Source organism: Bidens hawaiensis, unplaced genomic scaffold (assembly GCF_021521415.1).
Source record: "Bidens hawaiensis isolate Kalapana, Puna unplaced genomic scaffold, B.hawaiensis_p1.1 tig00002273_1, whole genome shotgun sequence".
Taxonomy (NCBI): domain Eukaryota; kingdom Viridiplantae; phylum Streptophyta; class Magnoliopsida; order Asterales; family Asteraceae; genus Bidens; species Bidens hawaiensis.
The window spans coordinates 1,730,349-1,751,317 of NW_027491121.1; the positions used below are offsets into that span (position 1 = coordinate 1,730,349).

Genomic DNA, 20,969 nt, shown 5'->3' on the forward strand with positions numbered 1-20,969 from the left:
CTTGTAATTATCTGTCTATAATATGAACTTTTAAATAGATAATTGCAGCCTTGGTCTTTGATTTGAGAGGGGGAGACTTAAAATTCTTCTAATGATCCATAAACAGTTTATTTGATAATTGAAGGATAGGAAATTCATCGACCCAAAACAGCAACTCAACAAAGAAATAAAAATTTAAATTTATGAAATACACACAATCTCTCTAGATTTAAACATTATAACTCCATGAAAGGTGAATCACCCATTTACCAAACTTGATAAGTCAAACTGTTGTGCTAATAAAATTTAAACTGCATATGTGCTATGAACACAGAATACACAGCCAAAGCAAGCCTACACATTAAAGAAAAAGCATTGGAAGAACTCTTAATCTGAAAGTTGACGGCCATGTTGCTTCCTGATTAAGCAAAGCTTGAGGATGTGGGCATCTGATACTGAAAATTTAGAAAGCAACATATCAGTTGTGAGGAAAAAAAAACCTTGAAAATTTTAAATACCCTTTAAACGGTACATAACGAGTAAGTTTAGGACGCGCCATAACATGTTGGGTTTGACTTGACAATCCTTCTCTTCAGTTTTTTCAATTCATATATTAAGTATGAAATAAAAACATTAATTATTATAAACAATGCTAATTAAAATTCTTCTAAATAAAACAGTTTAGGAGATCTAAAACACTTCATTATGCTTTGGGCGACTTTAAACTGTTTTACTTCTTTTACCCTTTAAACAGTACATCATAGTCTAAATTGACAAGTTTTGACACAAGTTGGTAGATCGCAGCCCCAGACTAATCTACTCGACCTGCACAAAATGCTTATGCCAAGTGAAAACTTATGTTTTGTGATAAGCACAGTGGATTTTTACTGCACTGAGAATTTTTGCTCATGTCACCATTGTTAAAGTTGCATCATAGATTCATAGTCATGAATTCAAGGTAATGGAAAACTTACAATGGACGAAGACTGTCTTGGAGAAGGAGGAAGTTCAGCTATATTAACATCTGGTTGATCAATGTGAACATTTGCCTCCAACTTTCTCTTCTCTTGGGCCACCTTCTTTTCGGTCTTCAACTTAGCAATTGTCTCATCATCTACCTGCTGCATTGATCTCTTCTGTGGCACCTTCAATCGAAACAGGGAATTACTCAAAAAACATTTTTGTCATCTCGTCTAATGAAAAGTTTTCTTTGTAAATCAAGAAATCTGGTGTATTCGCTACAGTTAATACTAAATGTGATTTTTCCACATTTATTTTCTCTGTTAAGGAAAGTGTAAAACTAATAATTTTATGTCACGCCCATATAGTATCTAGAAAATTAAGGCCCATGAAATAAATAAACAGGTCAATTAAACATAGAAACATAGAACACGATTATGATAAAAAAGAACAATGATCGACACTATTAAAAACAAACCAAACTTAGCCTTCAAGCCAAATCAAAACAAAAATCAACTCCAAATAGTATTCCTCTGAACTAGAAACTATATATCAACCAAAACCAAATACATAAACTCACCAAAATAAACTTAACCCACTAACACAAAACTGACCCAAAACCCTTAACCGGACTTGAACACATACTTACTAGCTCACCAAGCTTCCCCATACCCATTTCACACCATTTCATGTTACCCTTAAACTAGGAGACTTTTACTCAGCTTCAAACTCTTTGATTTACGTCATTTATTCAATATCTTCCTTATCTAATTTATTTTCAAAATTATGTACAACAATCTCCCTTCTGACCTGGGCGCGTTCCCTTTCGTTTGCTAGCTTCTCATTAATTACGCTTTCCCGAAAACTCTTTTGGAAATGAGACTCCGTCAACTTCTCTTGATACCCTACAGTGAAGTTCTTTTGACACCCTGCCAATTTCTGTAGACATTATCTTTATCATAAGGTCTCTCCGATCATATATTTTCTTTTCTTCATCCAAAACACTAATTTTTAATCATTCGTTCTCCTATTTGATATTAAACAGGATACTTACCCATTGACTTTCTATTAAATGTATTTCTGTTTATAGCTTAAACTATATTTAGACAAATACTGTGGTTATTATTGATTATCATAGATTTAACCTTAGTTATCTCCTTTCCTTGTATGTACTTTGTATTCTGTCTAATAGAGCAAGCTTTTACACAAAATATCCTATCTCTAATATGGTATCAAGAGCCTTATGCTCACACGAGTCTGATCCCTATTTTTTTTCTTCCACCGCTCTTTTTCCGAGCCTTGTACTCACAGCCTCAACCAAATTCACCATTACCCTCACAAGCATTAATTTCCGTGTGTGGCACAAACAGGTTTATTCAATCCTAGTCGGAAAATAAATCAATTTTGGAGAGGGTGCCAACTTCAGAGAATCCAACTTGTTGCTCTCGCTATATTTTTTTACTTGAAAACACATAAGAAAGATCATATACCATATCCATTTGCTAGTGAGCCTATCTAAATGAATAAAGAAACTGAACTTATAGTTACGTATTAGACTATGTCGGCTATAGTTTCAGTTTATTATTATTAAGTTCTATATTGTATAGGGTATCTAAGTGTATTTAGTATCTCTATATAATTGGTTGTAATCGTATCTCATTAATTTAATAATACTGATTATCTTTTCATAACTAATTTGGTATAGCTCCTTTTTTTTCTCTAACCCTAATCGGCTTAATCTGCCGCCCAGCCCCTACTGCCGACGCAACTTCCGGCCAACATAATCTTCAATGGCAGCCATAACAACCTTCTCCAATCAAGAAAAGACTACCCACAACTCTCATAAATTCGCCTTTACCCTAAAGCCTACCAACTATGGCTACTGGAGGTCGATGATCGAATCCTTCCTAACATCACATAATCTATTTGGTTATGTTGATGGTACAATTCCGTGTCCAGAACAGAAGGTCACCGTTGGAACTGCAACAACAGACAATCCTAGTTATACTCCCTGGATTTCCAACGATGCTCATATCCGCACGTTTCTCATCTCCACTGTATCTGAAGACTCGTACCAGCATGTTCAGGGCAAGACATCTCGTGAAGTCTGGTCATCTCTGGAACGGGCTTATGCACCAGTCACTGCTTCTCATGAATTTACTCTCCGTAGCCAACTACTACGCATCACTATGAAGGGTGATGAGAAACCTATTGACTACCTCTGTTGCGTACAAGAATATGCAACTGCCCTTGCCAACATCGGAGAACCGGTAAAAGATAAAGAACTTGTTATGCTTACTCTTGCAGGGCTACGGGAAGAATACAACGGTCTAAAAAGAACGCTACTGGGTCGTCAACCACCTGTCGCCTTTCATGAAATCTTTGCCTTGTTAAATGACCATGATTTTGTGGTCACCAAACTTGTGCAAAACAACCCGCAGGCACTTCTTGCTGCTGCCTCTACTCCTTCACAGCCCTACACTGCTCCTGGTCTCTTAAAATCTCAACCAACCCTTGAACAACTACAACAACAACTCCAAAATATCCGGTTGATGGCCTCTCAGTTGGGTCACCAACTGAATCCGAATCTTTCACCACAACCCAGGCCTATTTTGGATCTCGATCATACAACACAAATCGCGGTAACCGGAACAACCGTGGCCACTCTCGGGGCAACTCACGTGGCTCTCTCAACTCACGTTCTAGAGACAATGGTGGCAGCAGGCAATTTTTATGGGCCTCAACTCAAAACACCATGTATGTTCACTGCAATTGTTGTGGAATTGGGCATCTACCTTCTCAATGCCCAAATCAGCCCAATCAGCAGAATCGGCCCGCTCCACAGGCCAATTTTTCCGCCTTTTCGGATGGAGCTTCTTCTTCTGGAAGTGCTTGGAAACCCGACACGGGTGCAACCCATCATGCCACTCCAGATTTAACTAGCTTGGACAACTCTGAGGCATACTATGGTAACGATTCATTATTTGTTGGCAATGGTAATTCCATACCCATTTTACACATTAGCTCATCTAAATTCCACTCTTCAAACAGAACCTTTAACCTTTCAGATATTCTTCATGTTCCTGAACTTAAACAAAACCTTTTATCTATGCAAAAATTTTGTCTTGACAATAATGTATTCTTTGAATTTCACTCTTCTCATTTTGTTGTGAAGGACGAGTCTACACGCAGTACCCTCCTCACGGGCCCCAGTGAACAGGGTTTGTACTCTATCCTCCTTCCGCAACTCAAGTCTCTGCCCAAGGTCGCCTTCACTGCTGTCAAAGCTTCCTCGAATATTTGGCATCAACGTTTGGGACATCCTCATGCTCATGTCTTTAATTTTATTGTTTCTTATTGTTCTTTACCTGTTTCGGACAAATTATCAAACACTTTATGTTCTTTTTGTCAAATGGGAAAATCAACTAAATTGCATTTACCAGATTCTAATTTTCGTAGTTATAATATCTTGGATCTTGTTTATTGTGATGTTTGGGGTCCGTCACCGGCACCATCGCTTGATGGTCACCGGTATTTCCTATTGTGTGTTGATCATTGTACTCGATATATGTAGTTTTATCCCTTAACTCAAAAATCGGATGTTTATGTTATATTAACAAAATTTATAACCATGGCTGAACGCCAATTTAACACTAAATTAAAATGCATCCAATCCGATTGGGGAGGTGAATTCCGCTCCCTCACCAACCTTTGTCGCAACCTTGGCATCATCCATCGCCGTTCTTGCCCACACACCAGCGAGCAAAACGGAACTGTGGAACGCCGACATTGGCACGTTGTTGAAACGGGTCTCTCTTTATTAGCTCATTCATGTCTTCCCCAACGTTTCTGGCACTTTGCCTTCGAGACAGCCGTTTACCTAATCAATCGGCTTCCCTCACGTGTCTCCTCAAACAAATCTCCATTTGAACACGTTTTTCACCGTAAACCTGATTACTCTTTTCTAAGAGTTTTTGGTTCTCAATGTTTTCCTTATCTCCGCCCATACAACCATCACAAAATCGAGTTCCGTTCTACTCCTTGTGTCTTTCTTGGCTATAGCCTTTCTCATCATGGCTATCGGTGTTTTGATCCTTCCACTGAACATATTTACATTGCTCGGCACGTTCGATTTAATGAACATGTCTTTCCGTATACACCTTCACCAAAGCCGAACCCATCTCCACCTACATCCTCCCCGTACATATCTATCTTTCCTAATCCACCGCCCGGTTTCTCACAGAACCTAACACACCAGCCCCGACCTCTTCCCCAACCAACGAACCATCTCCACCACCTTCACCATCTCACCCGTCTCATGCTAACCCTACCCCCACGGCCCAACCCTCTGCTGCCCAAACTTCCCAACCCTTGGTTGCCCAAAAAGCCCATCCCTCGGCTGCCCAGCCTGCGCCCACGGCTGCCCAACAACCACCAGCCCCTCACCCTATGGATGCCCGTTCAAGACCACCCAACCTCAGACAACACCCTAAACGACCAGATCGGTATAACCCGGCCTCTTACCTAGCCAAGACCACCTCCTCCTTACCCATTGAACCAACCAGCTTTACTATTGCCAACAAATATGCTGAATGGCGTCATGCTATGTCCGAAGAATTGGACGCGCTTCACAAAAATGGCACGTGGACTCTTGTGCCTCCTGTTCCTAACGCTAATATTGTTGATTGTAATGGGTTTACAGGTTAAAAACTGATGTTAAGGTTCAAAGCCATATTGGTCGCGAAAGGCTTTCATCAACAACATGGCGTGGACTATCATGAGACGTTTAGTCTTGTAATCAAACCCGCCACAATTCGAACCATATTGTCCTTGGCTGTTACAAACAAATGGTCCCTGAGACAACTGGATATTCAGACCGCTTTTCTGCATGGTGATCTTGAGGAAACCGTCTATATGCACCAACCGCAGGGGTTCGTTGATCCTACAAAACCGGATAATGTTTGTTTTTTGCACAAATCCTTATATGGCCTTAAACAGGCTCCCCGTGCCTGGTTTAACAAACTGTCTGGTGCTCTTCATCAGTTGGGGTTCTTTGGTCCAAAACTGACCCATAGTTGTTCATTCTCCATTCTTCGGGTTCTCTGGTTTATCTCCTGGTTTATGTGGATGACATCATCATTACTGGTAACAATCTAGACACGGTTGACAAGCTCATTACCCGCCTCAATTCACCTTTTGCTCTTAAAGATTTGGGGCAACTACATTATTTTCTCGGGGTGGAGGTTCACAAGAAATCATATTTGGTTCTTTCCCAACGAAAATATATTTGCGCTATTTTACATCGGGCGGGCGTGGCTGACTGCAAACCAATTTCCACTCCTATGCACACCATGTCTTACTTCCTAATGATAGTCCTCTCTTGGATGATCCCTCTCGGTATAGACAAACAGTTGGCGCCCTTCACTACGCGACCCTTACTCGTCCTGTATTGCGTTTGCAGTCAATCGGGTGTGTCAGTTCATGCATGCTCCAACGGAAAATCACTGGGCTGCTGTCAAACGCATCTTGCGTTATTTACAGGGTACTATGAATATGGGTCTTTGGTTTCGTCACAACACGGGCTATCGGCTACAAGCCTTCTCTGATTCTCACTGGACCACTAATGTGCAGGCCTTCTCTGATTCTGACTGGGCTGGTTGTCCAATCGATCGTCGCTCCACGGGGGGATTTGCTATATACTTGGGTTCAAACCTCATCTCCTGGTCAGCTCGCAAACAACAAACAGTTTCTCGCTCTTCAACTGAATCAGAGTACAAGGCCATTGCTGATACTGTTGCAGAATTAATTTGGCTAAAGTCTCTTCTTCGTGAACTTGGCTTACAAAGCGAGGCACCAACACTTTGGTGTGACAATCTTGGTGCCACATATCTCACCGCCAATCCGGTGTTTCATGCCTGTACTAAACATATCGAGGTTGACTACAACTTTGTTCGTGAACAGGTTACTCAAGGCCATCTCAATGTCAAGTTTATTTCAACCAATGATCAAATAGCTGATATCTTTACGAAGCCCTTGTCTTCTCAAAAGTTTGAGTTTTTGCGGTCCAAGTTGCAGATTGCTAACCGCCCTGAACTTGCGGGGGAATATTAGACTATGTCGGCTATAGTTTCAGTTTATTATTATTAAGTTCTATATTGTATAGGGTATCTAAGTGTATTTATTATCTCTATATAATTGGTTATAATCGTATCTCATTAATTTAATAATACTGATTATCTTTTCATAACTGATTTTACGAAGCAATCTTTAACTTCACTTCTAAATTAATTGCAAAAAGTTACAAAGGAATGATTAAAAAGAATATGGAGAAAAATAGGCAGATCATCAGGGCATGTATATACCTGAGGAAAATCCATGATGAATGTGGCACTAGGAGAGTTCTCAAGAAAGTAGTTTCTGACTTGAGTGGGTACTGTAGCTATATGGTCTTCCTGCTTCCGGGATGCCATATTAATCTTCAAACACTTCAAGTTATCGAATGGACAAGGTTCATGTGAGAGTTGATCCAGGCATAATGAGAGTGTCTTGGTACATAATATGCAAACAAATAAACATAAATAAGGAAATTAGAAACTTTCAGCAGTGACAATGTCTTATACATACCAAAGGGAAGTGTGAAACAGTGAAAAAGATCATACACCTTACTTTGTCGGGACAGTTTAACGTTTATATTATGCACTTTTTGTTTTTCAATAACACAATAAAACTCGTAACCATTTCAAGTCTTAGGAAAAATATAAAAGAATAAGTGTAAAGATAAATAGCAATGACCATGAAAATTGGCAATTGTATACCTCAATTATATCCAAACTAACAACCAGAAACTTGGTGCTGCGAAGTTTGGGAAACAAATTAAGTAGCACCGGAACAAATCTCTCCTGGAAATAAGGGAGCGGTTTGTAATAGGGCATTGACAAGGAAAGATTCACTTTCTCAAGAGAGTCCAAACCCTCGCTGGACAACTGCGGAGACTCAATCATGAATGAACATTTTACAGCAGCCGTAAGATTCTTAAGTTTTGGAGCGACCACTTTGAAAGCATCTGGATATAACATGAAATCCGTAATTGTGAGATTAGAAAGTTCTGGAACACATATATTGAAAATCTTTAAGTCAAACATGCAACACTTATGTAAAGTGAGATCCCTTAGGTTAAGGCACTTGGAAAAGAAGTCAAGGCTCTCCTCTCCTTTACGACCAAAATGCAAATTACTCATAAACACAGTTTCTAACGCTGGAAAATCCCAAACTAAATTTGGTAGGCAGCTGGCCTCATGTTGATCGATAAAATGTTTACTGACTGCAAGGGTGAGATGTTTGAGAGTATGAGAACTGAAAAGACATTCTGGGACCCGAAAGAATGCCCTAGCGATCCATGTCATATTCAGTTCCGTAACATTATGCTGAAATGCATAGTTTACAACGCTTTTCACAACAGAGGGTCTGGCTGATCCTGTTACTGTGAGCTGAACTTTAGAAAGTGCTACATCATTTCTTCTATGAGATAAAACATGCTTCACAAATTTGGAAAACATAGTCTGTGTACGAAATTCGTGACAATTTAAACTGAGATGATCAGTTGATTTCCAAAAAGGCTCCCACCTGTGAGACAGTGCACTAGTCTGAACAACATATTTCATGTCGAGGAAAGAGATAATGTGATGAATAATATCATCAGGTAAATTTCTGTTTCTATCTTCATTTTCTTCTTCTTCGTCTTCAATGTTACTTGTTTCGTCATGTATCATATCCATCTGTCAGAAATTTATTCTTTCAGACCGGGTTTGCGTTTCAATGATCACCTGAAAATTTTTAATGTATATGAGTATAATGCTTAACATTCATACCGAAGAGATATTCTCAAATTAATAATGCCACTTTATATAAGGTAGTGAGATTAAATGTTTTCAGTATAAGGAGCGGACAAAAAAACCACACTATAAGGCCATGTGTTGAGTATGGGACAACGATGCGGGGATGATGTGGCAGGTTTGGTGAACACCATCCCGCTGCCCCCTTTTGCACCGCAAAAATGCATGATGGGAGTGACCACCACCCTGTTCGTCATTCAGCCAAAAAATGACTGTTGGCAAAAAAAAAAAAAAACACAATTTGATGACGAACGGTAAAGTTTAATAATTTTTTTTATACTTAACAACTCTATAAACAACAAAAAATAGCCAAATCAAACACAAAATTCTTTTAACTCTCTACAAAGAGTCGGACCCAAACATCCAAATTACCCAACAATCGTTATCAATCACCCGCTTATACACCACTTTTCCACAAATTAAACCTATCGTTACCCTAAATTTGACACTCCGTTTACTTGCTAAGAAAGCTCAGTTATTACATGTCACTTACCGAAAAAGAACAAGATATAATGAGCACTTAAACCACATCTTAAACTCTCTAATTACTAATTGTGCATTTTGTATACTTCTAATTTGTAGATTTCGAAACATTAGATGATATTAATAGATAGAAATTGGCAGAAAACTGGATCAACCAAGTACATCGATTGTGAAACTAGGGTTTAAAATTCAGATTAATAAATTATAGGATAACAGAAGATCAAAGGCAGACTTGTAAAATGATGATCAATGAGCTATTGCAGAAAGAATGTATCGTTTTACCTTTGAGGAATCGTGATACGCGGCCTAGGATTTGCCGTTTCTTAAGAAGTTCGAAATGACACATGTAAAGACTCAAAATCTGACGTATGTATGAAACTTTGGGCTTATGTAGCATATATAACTTTGGGCTTATGCATTTTTGTTTCGTTCTGTAAAAATTCCATTTTAAACATATTAAAGGTCAACGGAATATCCTGCTTTTACATCTTGATCTAGATAAACTTTGGGAATTTAATTTGGTAAAGACTAAAGAGGAAACCGTCAAAATCATCTGTGAGGTGTGGTCACTTTCGTGACTTTCGTCCAAATAGTTTTTTGTTTTTGTTTTGTTTTTTTTCCCACTAACTGGACCATTCATGTCGGGTTTGTAAAAGAGATTAGATTTTAAAATGATCATTGGTAATATCCTTTGTTTTTAATTGATCAACACCTCTTCTCTTTGAAAAGCATATTCTAGATTCAAATTTCGAAAATGATTCCAAACAAACAATTTCTAATTCAATCGGACACTGCAACAATGTCTTCTAATTTAACTGCAGCACCCGGTGATTTTTTTTTTTTTGCCATTTTTCCTCTTAACATTGTTTCTTAAACGCTTATACTATGGTCGATCATGATTAAGGATTACCGCCTTCTTGATCGCTGATGTGAATTGAATTTGTGATTAAAACTGATTATGTGGTTTTGTGTTACACTCTGATGACCGTTGTATTTGCCTCTCATGATCAAATATAAATAGCATTCCATCTATATATCTTGATTCCATTCTAACACTTCTTGATCATCCCTTTTAGTTGATCAATTTCTTTATTAAATACTTGAAAAACAGTTCTTGAACGGACTTCCTAAATCGATTTCTTCAGTAACCCCGCTCTGATACTAACTGTTGGAAAATAAAAAGGGCAATCAATTGAACTATAACACAATTAACACTAGAACATCGAATCTCTATTATCATTCACACGTTTCTACATCAATGCATATATGTGTGTGTATATATATATATATATACCTAACTTACCGACGCCTCGAAAAGACGCGACACTTAAGAAAATAACGGTTATCCCTAATTTACCTCATTACAATTTAATTCCTGCTGCCTAATTACATTATCTAACTTTGAAACTCAAACACACTTTGACCCCTAAGTTTAATTTAATCTTTCAACACTTCCCTTTTAATTAGATATCTAGAATAAGCTTCTTTTTTCCAATTTTGAATGGCGACTCAAACACTCATCTACTATCTACTCCTAAACTATATCAAGAAATAATCTAACCGTACCAGGATCTGAACCATCGTCTTCTCCACAAAAGGCAAAAGCCTTTTATCACCTAGCCAGTGCTGGAATGGCACATAAAATTCTTCAAATTGTCTGTAAACAGTTTATTTAATTGTTGAAAGGAAGGATGTTTATCGACCCAAAAAAGACAACCCAACAAAGAAAAACAATTCAAATGTATGATATACACATCATCTCTGGATTTAACAAATTGTTTGTACTACTATGACTTTAAGTTGGTTGTGCATAGTTTACTATGTGCTATCAACACATAACACGCATTATTAAAGAAAAGCATTGAAAGAACTCTTATTCTGAAGGTTGAACTGCCATAAGTCGTTTCCTGATCACTAAGCAAAGCTTGAGAATGCAGGCATCTGAAGCAGAAGATTTAAAAAGGTATCAAATCAATTGTCAGAAAAAGAAAAACATGGGAAAAAATTGAATAACTTAACAGAAGAATTTCAAAGTAATTAATACTAATGACCTCCCTATGCAAATGAGAAAAAAACCGACATCTAAATCTCAGTGATCAGTAACTTTCATTTTGAAAATTCTCATTCTAGAAAAGGTCTATTTATGATCTTTTACCTTAAAACAACTAAAAGCATTTACCGTACTAAAATGGTTAAAACCATTTAGCTTAAGATTGAAGAAAGAAGTAACAGTTAGATATATGTAAACGAAAATAACTGGCAGCTGTTACTGCACACTTTCCAGCAGCAATCAGTCATGTCTACAGGTTGCAAACCCATAGCACAAGGATTAAATTTTAATGGCGGGCCACAACAAAACCACTATAATAAAGATTATAACTAAAATTCTTTGTATAAAAGCAGTTTACGAGATCATAAAACACCTCATTATGCGTTGGGCGCCTTTCTACTGGTTACCGTTTTAGCATGTTTTCTATGTAATTAAATTTCCAGTTTGACTTATTTGACCTTTTAAATAGTACATTGTAGTCTAAATTGACCCATTTTGAGAAAAGTTGGTTGATTGCAGCCCGTGACTATACTCAACCTTCATAAAATGCTAGTGCGGTTGTGCCAAGTGAACATTATGTTTTATGATAAGCACACTGGATGTTTGATGCGCTGATGATTTTCGCTCATATCACTATAGTAAAAGTTGCATGAAGATTCATAGTCATGAATTCAAGGTAATGGAATGCTTACAATGGATGAAGACTGTCTAGGAGGAGGAGGAAGTTCAGCTATATTAACATCTGGCTGAATGCGAATATTAGCGGAGGGATGCCTTGTATTTGCCTCCAACATTCTCTTTTCTTGGGCCACAGTCTCTGGTCCCTTCTTTTCTGCCTTCAACTTGGCCACCTTTTTAGCAATTGTCTCATCATCTACCTGCTGCATTGATCTCTTCTGTGGCACCTTCAATCGAAAAAGGTAAACAGGTAATTACTACACTTTTGTCTCGTGTCTGAGGAATAGTTTCCTATATAAATCTAAGGGTATTCACTACAATTAAAGTTAAATGTGATTTTTTCCACATTCTTTTCTCTGTTTCAGGCAAGTGTAAAACTAATAATTTTATGCCACACTCATTTAGAGTAGAAATAAAGGCCCAGGCATGCAACGATATCCAGATCGAGTAAGTACACACAAGATTTCTGGTAATGTACCCCCTTCACATGGACTCTATTTATACAACACTTTAGACCAATCCTAGTCTTATACGAAAACTAACAAACTCTAACCTCATAAACATTAATTTAAAAACCTAATTGCTAACTCTGTAATTAAGGAGTTACTCAGCTTCCTTCTTTTATCATAATTTCCTTATCTTTCGCTTCAGAATTGTCCCCAAGAGAAAACTTCAACTTTAAATATGTTAAGATTACATAAATAATAAAGTTGGTTTATAAGTAACTAAAAGTACTATTTAAGTTTATACTTATAAACGGGTAGATGTATAATCGGCTAAGATGGAATAAGCTGTATGAAGCCACGGAATTCAAAAGAAGATCGGCATTGATCGAGTGAAAATTTAGTTGAGATGTGAAATGGGATACCACCCTACGTTAAAGATTCTCACGGGAGATCGAATGCACGCAGGCATGCATCCACGGACATTAATGATGCAAGATTTGCCATCGATGACTTACAATTCTCTGATCTTCTGACGTGTTGAGAATTTAGGCAAATAAATCAATTGGGGAGGGTGTCCATTGCAGAGAATCCAACTTGTTGCTCTAATTCCAACATGCAAGTTCCTCATAATTATAGGACTCCATATCTCAATCTATCTATGTGACACATAGCAGCACTCCAACAAGATATTTAGAGACAGCTTCCATAGGCATGTTAATCAACTACAACATTTCTCTCTAATAGAAGATATGCTTTTATAATTTTACATTTTGTTTGCAAAAATTACAAGAGATATATAGATAATGCTTTTTCCGCATAATAGCTTTGTGATCAAATAACTTTTAACTCCCTATTTTTTTCCTTAACAAGAAGTATCATACATTATGTCAGTTTTCTAGTGAGCTATAACCAAACTTCTAGTTATTTATGAAGCAATTGTTCACTAAAAAAAACACTAGACAGATATACACCATTAGTTTTAAGTTCAGTTATATAAATTGAAAATAGTCACAAAGGAACGATTAAATAAAATATGGTGGAAAATATGTAGATCGTCTAGTCATATATACCTGAGGTAAATCCATGATGAATGTGGCACTGGGAGAATTCTCAAGAAAGTAGCTTCTGACTTGAGTGGGCACTGTAGCTATATGGCATGTTTGCTTCTGGGACGCCTTATTAATCTTCAAACACTCCAGTTTATTGAATGTGCAAGGTTGGTATGTGAGTTGATCCAGGCACAATGAGAGGGTCTTAGTACACAATATGCATACAAATAAACAGAAATAAGAATATGTACATAAATAATTTCAGCATTGTCTTATACATAGAAAAAGGATAAAGAAGCAATATATAAGTACATGAAAGCAATGTGTTTTTTTTTTATATTAAGATCCTCTTTACTTGATCTCCCCAATACTTTAAAAATATCTTTAGTTATATTAATAATCCCATCTCTTTTTTAGTTAGGGCAAAGAAAATCGTATTCTGTACTTTGTCTGAACAGTTTAACGTTTATATTACGGACATTTTCATTATCCTCAAAACAATAGAAATAATTAAAGTCTAATTAGGCAAGAAATAAAACATAAGTGTAAGGACATGCAAATAACAATAACCATGACAATTGGTATTTGTTACCTCAACTATATCCAAATTGATGACCAGAAATTTGGTGCTGCGGAGTTTGTGAAACAAATCGAGTATCAGCGGAAAAAATCTCTTCTGATCATAATGAGGCATTGACAAGGAAAGGTTCACTTTTTCAAGAGAATCAAAACCCTCTGTAGTCAATTGCAGAGATTCGAACCTGATTGGACATTTATCAATAGTAGCCTTGACACTTGCAGGAAAGTTTTCAAGTTTCGGAGCGACCACATTGAAAACATCTGGAAATGAAGTAAAATCCGTAATTGTGAGATCAGAAAGTTCTGGAGCGCGAATGTGGAAGATCTTTAAGCCATACATGCAACACTTGTGTAAAGTGAGATCCCTTAGGTTAACACACTTCGAAAAGAGGTCAACGCTCTCATCTCCTTTATCACCGAAATTCATATTACTCAAAAACACAGTTTCTAAAACTGGAAAATCCCAAACTAATTTTGGTATGCAGCTGGTGTTGTGTAGATAGAAAGATTGATCACGGGTTGCAAGGGTGAGATTTTTCAGGGTTTCAGAATTGAAAATACATTCGGGGAACCGAAAGAATTTCCTAGCGAACCATGTCATGTTCAGTTCCCTAACATTATGCAGATATGCATACTTTACAATGCTTCTAACCACCGAGGGGCTGGTTGATCCTGTGAGTGTAAGCTGAACCTTAGACAGTTCAGCATCATTGTTTCGATTAGATATGATGTGCTTCACAAATTTTGAAAAAAACGATTGTGTACGAAATTCGCTACAATCAAATTAAGATAGTCTGTTGATTTCCAAAAATGCTCCCAGTTGTGAGACAGTGTACTCGTTTGAACGACATATTTCATGTCAAGGAAAGTCAGAAGATGGTGAATGAGATCATCCGGAAAATTGCGGTTTCCATCTTCGTTTCGTTCTTCTTCCTCCTCAATGATACTTGTTCGATTATGCATCGAATCCATCTGACAGGAACTGTGTACAATCTGCAACCATTCGATATGGCTAGAGTCAGAAATCAATTAATGCTTTCAATCCGGTTTTGTATTTCAATCATCTGAAATCTTTTAATGTGTATCAGTAAAATCATTTAATGTAATAATACTTAAATCTTATACTATAAAGTAGCAGAATAAAAATGTTTTTGAGGAATAGAAAAGGATCTAAAAACCACACAAGTGTGTGTGTGTATGTTATATGTGCGCGATGAAGATACAGGGATGATGTGGCAGGAGCCATGGTGCGGTAAACACCACGCAGCCCTCCTTTACACTTGAAATTGCATGGTGGGAGTGATGACCACCCCACCCTTCACTCATCCAAAAAAATTGATCGTTGCAGCACATCAGACGGTTGATAAAGGTAACTTCAACTAATTTTATTTTAGTTTAACTTCTATAAAAACAACAAAAAAAAAATATAACCAAATCAAACACAAATTTTTTCAACTCTCTTCAAAGAAATGGATCCAAACAATCCAAATTACCCCAACAATCCTTTCCAATCACCCAGTCGTCTGCTGCATTTCAATCCTATGCTTTTGTCACAAAACTTATCATTTTCCGCGGTTTGATACTCCATTTACATACTAAGAAAGTTAAGTTATTGCATGCCACCAACCCAAAAAAGAACAAGATATATATCCTACACACTTTAAGCATCTATTAATCTTTTTACGCCCCCTTGAAAGGTTTTAACGACTGGAAACTTTCTTGGAAAAAAATTACGCTTACTAATCGTGCTATTTGTATGCTTCTTTGTAGCTTTTGAAACATTAATTACACTGAATATTATAATGCTACATGCTATTAACATTGATCCACGCCTAATGCCACAGAAGATAATGATTAACATGACTACACGTCTTTAAGATCGATCCAATTTTGCAGAAAACTGGATCAATCAAGTACACCGATTTGTGAAACAAGGGTTTAAAATTTAAGTTTCCAGGAAAACATTCAGATCGATCCATGCTCGCTGCATGCTATTAAGATCGATCCAAGAACTAAACACTATAACAACGAAGATAACGATGAGCATTATCACACATTTTTAATTATTCAATAGTTGATAAAAATTAATTTGCAGAAAACTGAATCAATGAAGTACATCAAATGTGAAACTAGCTAGGGTTTAAAATTCAGATTACAGAAGATCAATGATCCACTGCAGAAACTAAAAATTGTTTTACCTTGAGTATTAATCGTGATTAGCAATGGATGATTAATTAGTAAAGGGGCGAATTAGAATTAAAAGTATAATTAGGAGATCGGCTTCCAGTGTCACATAATCTTTGCCGTTTCTTATAAATTTCCATATGATAATGACAAATATTAAAGGCTTAAAGTCTGCATTTAATGCCTCCTTTATATCTTTTTTTCTTTTTTTTTTAACAGCCTGCTTTATATCTTACCCGGAGAATCTTCAGAAATATTATAATATGGTATATTAGTTAAGATAATAACAATAATAAATTCAAATTTATATTCAAATTTATATTCAGTTATAGTTTATAAAGTCAACTTATTTTTACAAAGGGGACAAAATGAGAAGCATGAGAGAAATTTTTAGCCACACAAAAGGACCCTTAAAATATTAATAAAAAGTAATAACTATAAATTTAATAAAAAAATGTAAAAAGTAAAAACACAAAAAAGTTTCTACCGTCTTTCTCGTTCTTAAAAAAATAAAAAAGACATAAAGGTTAGTGAAAAAGATCGTTATGTCATTTTGTTTATCATTGTGTTAGGTGCTAATTTTCGTCATTGATTGTCTTTTTTCCTTAAAACTGTATTTTTTCTTGATGTTGTTAACATTGTGTTATATTTTGTTCGGCATTGTGTTATATTTCGCGATCTATTGTTTCTTTTTTTAGTTATAATTGTGTCTTTTGTTCATTTCGTCATTGTGTCTTTGATCACGGCATTGTGTCTTTTCACCGATTTTTTTATTTATTTTTTGAACAGGAATGACGAGGAAAACATTTTAGTTTTTTAAATTTTTTTTGTTTTTTATTTATATCTTGAGTTATGATTTTTCTTTATTATTTTTTTTTGAATTTATTTTTAAAAGGGTTTTTGTGTGGTCACAAATCTTTCTCATAGTTCTCATTTTTGTCTCTCTTTGAAATATAACTTTACTCATTATTAATTATTAAAGATTAAAGAAGCATTAAAGAAGTAATTAGCAATAATAAAGCACTAATTGATTAAGAATAATCTATAGTCTGGTATCTTGGTCGGGCCCAACATGAATAGAAACAACAATTGGGTGGCGGTCGTTGATTTTTTTATAAAGATTGTCGCTTTGAAATGCCTTAACATCAGACTTGGAATGCTTACTGTAACATCCTGTTTTCTGATTTCAGTTAATAAACGAAATATGAGTTGTTATGAGTCGGACTAGTGTTGGGTAAATGGATATGGGTTATGGATTTGGGGTGATGGAAGAAATAAGGAAAGACCATGGGCTTAAGCCCATGATCAATAATTATATAAACCATTAATTACCCATTTAATTCTTCATTTACACATATCCCTTACACCACTAAAACACACACTTAAGCTCTCTCTCTAGTTTCTCTCTCACTCTAGCCGAAATATAGAAGAAGAAACAGATCCAGACCCAAGGTATGATAGTATTTTGTTGTATGAGCTTAAATCCGTTAGTTATGGTCACGAAACGACGAGCCGACACCGTTAAACCGTTTAAGTCACGAGATCCGGGTGGAATCGGGTATAAACCGAACCTATGATGAGCTTAGGGGTCACCCTAGCTCAGATCTGGATCGAACGGGACGAAAAACGGTGAAAAACGAGTTAAAACTCGTTTTTCCGACGTGTTCGCGGTTTTCCCGCGGCTTTCTGGCAAAGGCGGCGCCGGAAAGGCGGCGCCGGAATAGTAGTACAAGGAAAAGGAATGCCAGGGAATGTTCTGACATTCCCTGACCTAACCCTAGTTCGCTATGGGGACTTAACGAACTGAAGGTGATTCGTTAGTTGATTCGCATAAGGGGGCACAGTGAACTAGCTCTAGTTCGCCTATGATTCGTCTCTGATTCGTTAAGGGAAAAGGGTAACGAATTACCCTTGATTCGTTATGATTAGTTCGTTAAAAGAAATAACGAATTAGAAGGTCCGATTCGCTACTTGGACTGGTTCGCTATATGGACTGATTCGTTAAGGAGTCCAGTTTGTTAAGGGTTCAATTCGTTATAGGAACCAGTTCGCTAGGATAATTCAATTCGCTGTGGACCAGTAACGAATTAGAAGTTTAACAGAATGATAGAATGGTCCGTGGACTTAGAAAAGAATGATTTAATTACAAATAAGCCCTTGAACTTTTAAGTAGCAAATTATTCTATGATTCAAAATCCTAATGGAAGATGTGTTAAGCCAGGGGCTCTGCCCCTTGGACCCCGCTAGGGGCTGCCGCCCCTAAAACCCCGCTCTTCGGAGATTGCACGTATTGTCAGGAAGAGTATTTAAGAACAGGTGTAGTATGAAGCGATGGAAGAAAGGGTACCGGACCTTAATAATATCCGAGGATGAAGGGTACCGGACCCTAATAATATCCGAGGATGAAGGGTACCGGACCCTAATAATATCCGAGGATGAAGGGTGACCGGACCCTAATAATATCCGAGGATGAAGGGTGACCGGACCCTAATAATATCCGAGGTATGTAGGGTGAAACGCCCTTATAATATATGGTTAGATATGAATGTGTATAGACGAATGATGATCATGACATGTATGTAATGCGTACCTTCGGGCACGTATATGTGTATGAAAAGTAAGTTATGTAATTAACTAGAAATCACTCAGCGTAGCTGACTTTTAGTATGCACGCAGGCAAATAGGTTGAGGCAGCTCGCGTGACTAAAGACACATGGCATGGAATCGAAGATACTGGCATCTCGGAGAAATGTTGTGATGTTTTAAAGATTATGTTTGTTTTAAATGACTATGAATGTTTTATAAGACAAGATTTGAAGGTTATATAAGATATTATGGTTGAAGATTTATATTCCGCGTAAAGTTTTAATTAACTCTGATATTTAGAACTGCGTTTATGAGTAAATCCAACACTAAAGTAAGGCTACAGGTAATGGGGCCTTACACTTACTGTCTTGTTACTTCTCCCTCTACAAAGCTATGGGCAAAGTACTCAATGATTTGGAATCGATCCGTGTGTAATAAGTTTCTTTGGGGTGGCTGTGAGCCTGTGAGGATAAGAAAAGGATTCATTGGGTGTCTTGGGAGAGAGTAATAAAACCGAAATCAAACGGTGGGTTGGGATTAAGGCTACTTGAAGATATTAATATATATTGCTCTCCTCACATAATGGGCATGGTGTTTTTAATAGGAAGAGCAAAGTCTTTGAAGGAAAGTGGTGTCGGCTTTTCATATATAACTCGAGAGTCTCCTGGTTGATGGCTCCACTCAAAAAGTCCCTTACGAGGCTTGGAACAACATTGTTATATTCATTCTTAAAGTCTATTTGGATAAATTGGATGGAAGACTGTGGTCTAGCTATATTCGAGACAAATTCGTTGATGGTAGACGGATTCCTTTTTGGCTCGACCCATGGATCCTAAATGAACCATTGAAAACTGTATTCCAAAATTTATTCGTTTGGAGAGAACCAAAACTTTATTTGGATATGGAGATGGATCCACAAGTGGATGTGGGAAGGGGATGACCCAAACGCTTTTAGATAAAAATGTTGGTTCGAATGTTTAATTCAAGTCCTCATGGAGCAAATGGATACCAAGCAAGTGCAATAGTTTCTTATTGAGGTTTGTATGGAGGGCAAAGATGGTTCGCATTCCAACCTTGGTAGCTCTTGCTATCAACTTTGTTTAGTTGGATTTTCAAATTTGCCCTCTATGTTATGTGAGGGGAACATCATTACACCCTTTTACTTTGTGCTCAATAGTGTTGGTTATTTGGTAATTTATTAGTAATGGGTGCAAGATTGAGCAAATTTATGCCTTTTCGGTTAGAGACTTATTCGAGCTACACAATTCAATTACAAAGGATGATATTCAAAAGAAAGTGATTCATGGCATTATGGTAATTGCGTGTTAGTGTATTTGGTTATTAGTAATGGGTGCAAGATTGAGCAAATTTATGCCTTTTCGGTTAGAGACTTATTCGAGCTACACAATTCAATTACAAAGGATGATATTCAAAAGAAAGTGATTCATGGCATTATGGTAATTGCGTGTTAGTGTATTTGGAGTAGTAGGAATGAAGTACAATTCACAAATAAGGAAGCTAACCCTCAAAAGATATTTGTGGATATCAGGGCGACTCGGATTCTTATGGTTTTGTAACAAGTCTAAGTTAAATCAATTACATGGAAAGATTGGTGTATGTTTAATTTTGTGTAATTATGTTGTAATTGTGATTTGTTCTACTTCGGACCGGAGTTTTTTATAAAGTTCGCCTTTAGAAAAAGAATTTTGTAGTTGTGAATTTAAATATTCAAAGATGAACTAAATCTAGGGTGTATAAATAAGTGAAAGAAATAAATTCAATACCTAGTTAAGATTAATTTATGGTTGTTAATTTGAGCTTTTCTATTGCATTCCACAACTAACTAAATTGATCAATTAATTATACAAATGGTTAATGTGGTTTAGTCATATTACAACTTTAGTCTATAACTTCCAAAAGTTGACTCCGTACTTTCACCATATGTACGAAAATTGTACCTTACTCTAATCAAAATAAAACCTAGATAAACTCATGAACCCTTTAAAACTCACCACGCATTGCCAATTTATGCCCAAAGGCGGATTCGGGGCTTAGTCACATTGGGCTGGTTCCACCTTCCGGC

The 20,969-nt window shown here is 36.8% G+C and overlaps 1 protein-coding gene across 1 annotated transcript; it reads right to left on the reverse strand.

Annotated features, from left to right (window-relative positions):
- Nucleotides 1–7,212: 7,212 nt before the first annotated feature.
- LOC143613596 (F-box/LRR-repeat protein At3g26922-like) lies at nucleotides 7,213–8,714 on the reverse strand. The gene is made up of 3 exons (XM_077087265.1): nucleotides 7,755–8,714; nucleotides 7,302–7,484; nucleotides 7,213–7,218 (listed from the first exon to the last, which is right to left on the reverse strand). The coding sequence occupies exons 1-3, from the start codon at nucleotides 8,712–8,714 to the stop codon at nucleotides 7,213–7,215; spliced, it is 1,149 nt and encodes a 382-aa protein (XP_076943380.1).
- Between the last annotated feature and the right edge of the window lie 12,255 nt (nucleotides 8,715–20,969).

Excerpts from the sequence above, each read along its gene's own strand:
- LOC143613596 (XM_077087265.1), bottom strand. The coding sequence starts at position 8,714 with ATGGATATGATACATGACGAAACAAGTAACATTGAAGACGAAGAAGAA. Across the intron at positions 7,485-7,754 it reads TTAGTTTGGATATAATTGAG|ACACTCTCATTATGCCTGGA; the intron begins GTATACAATTGC and ends TTATGTACCAAG.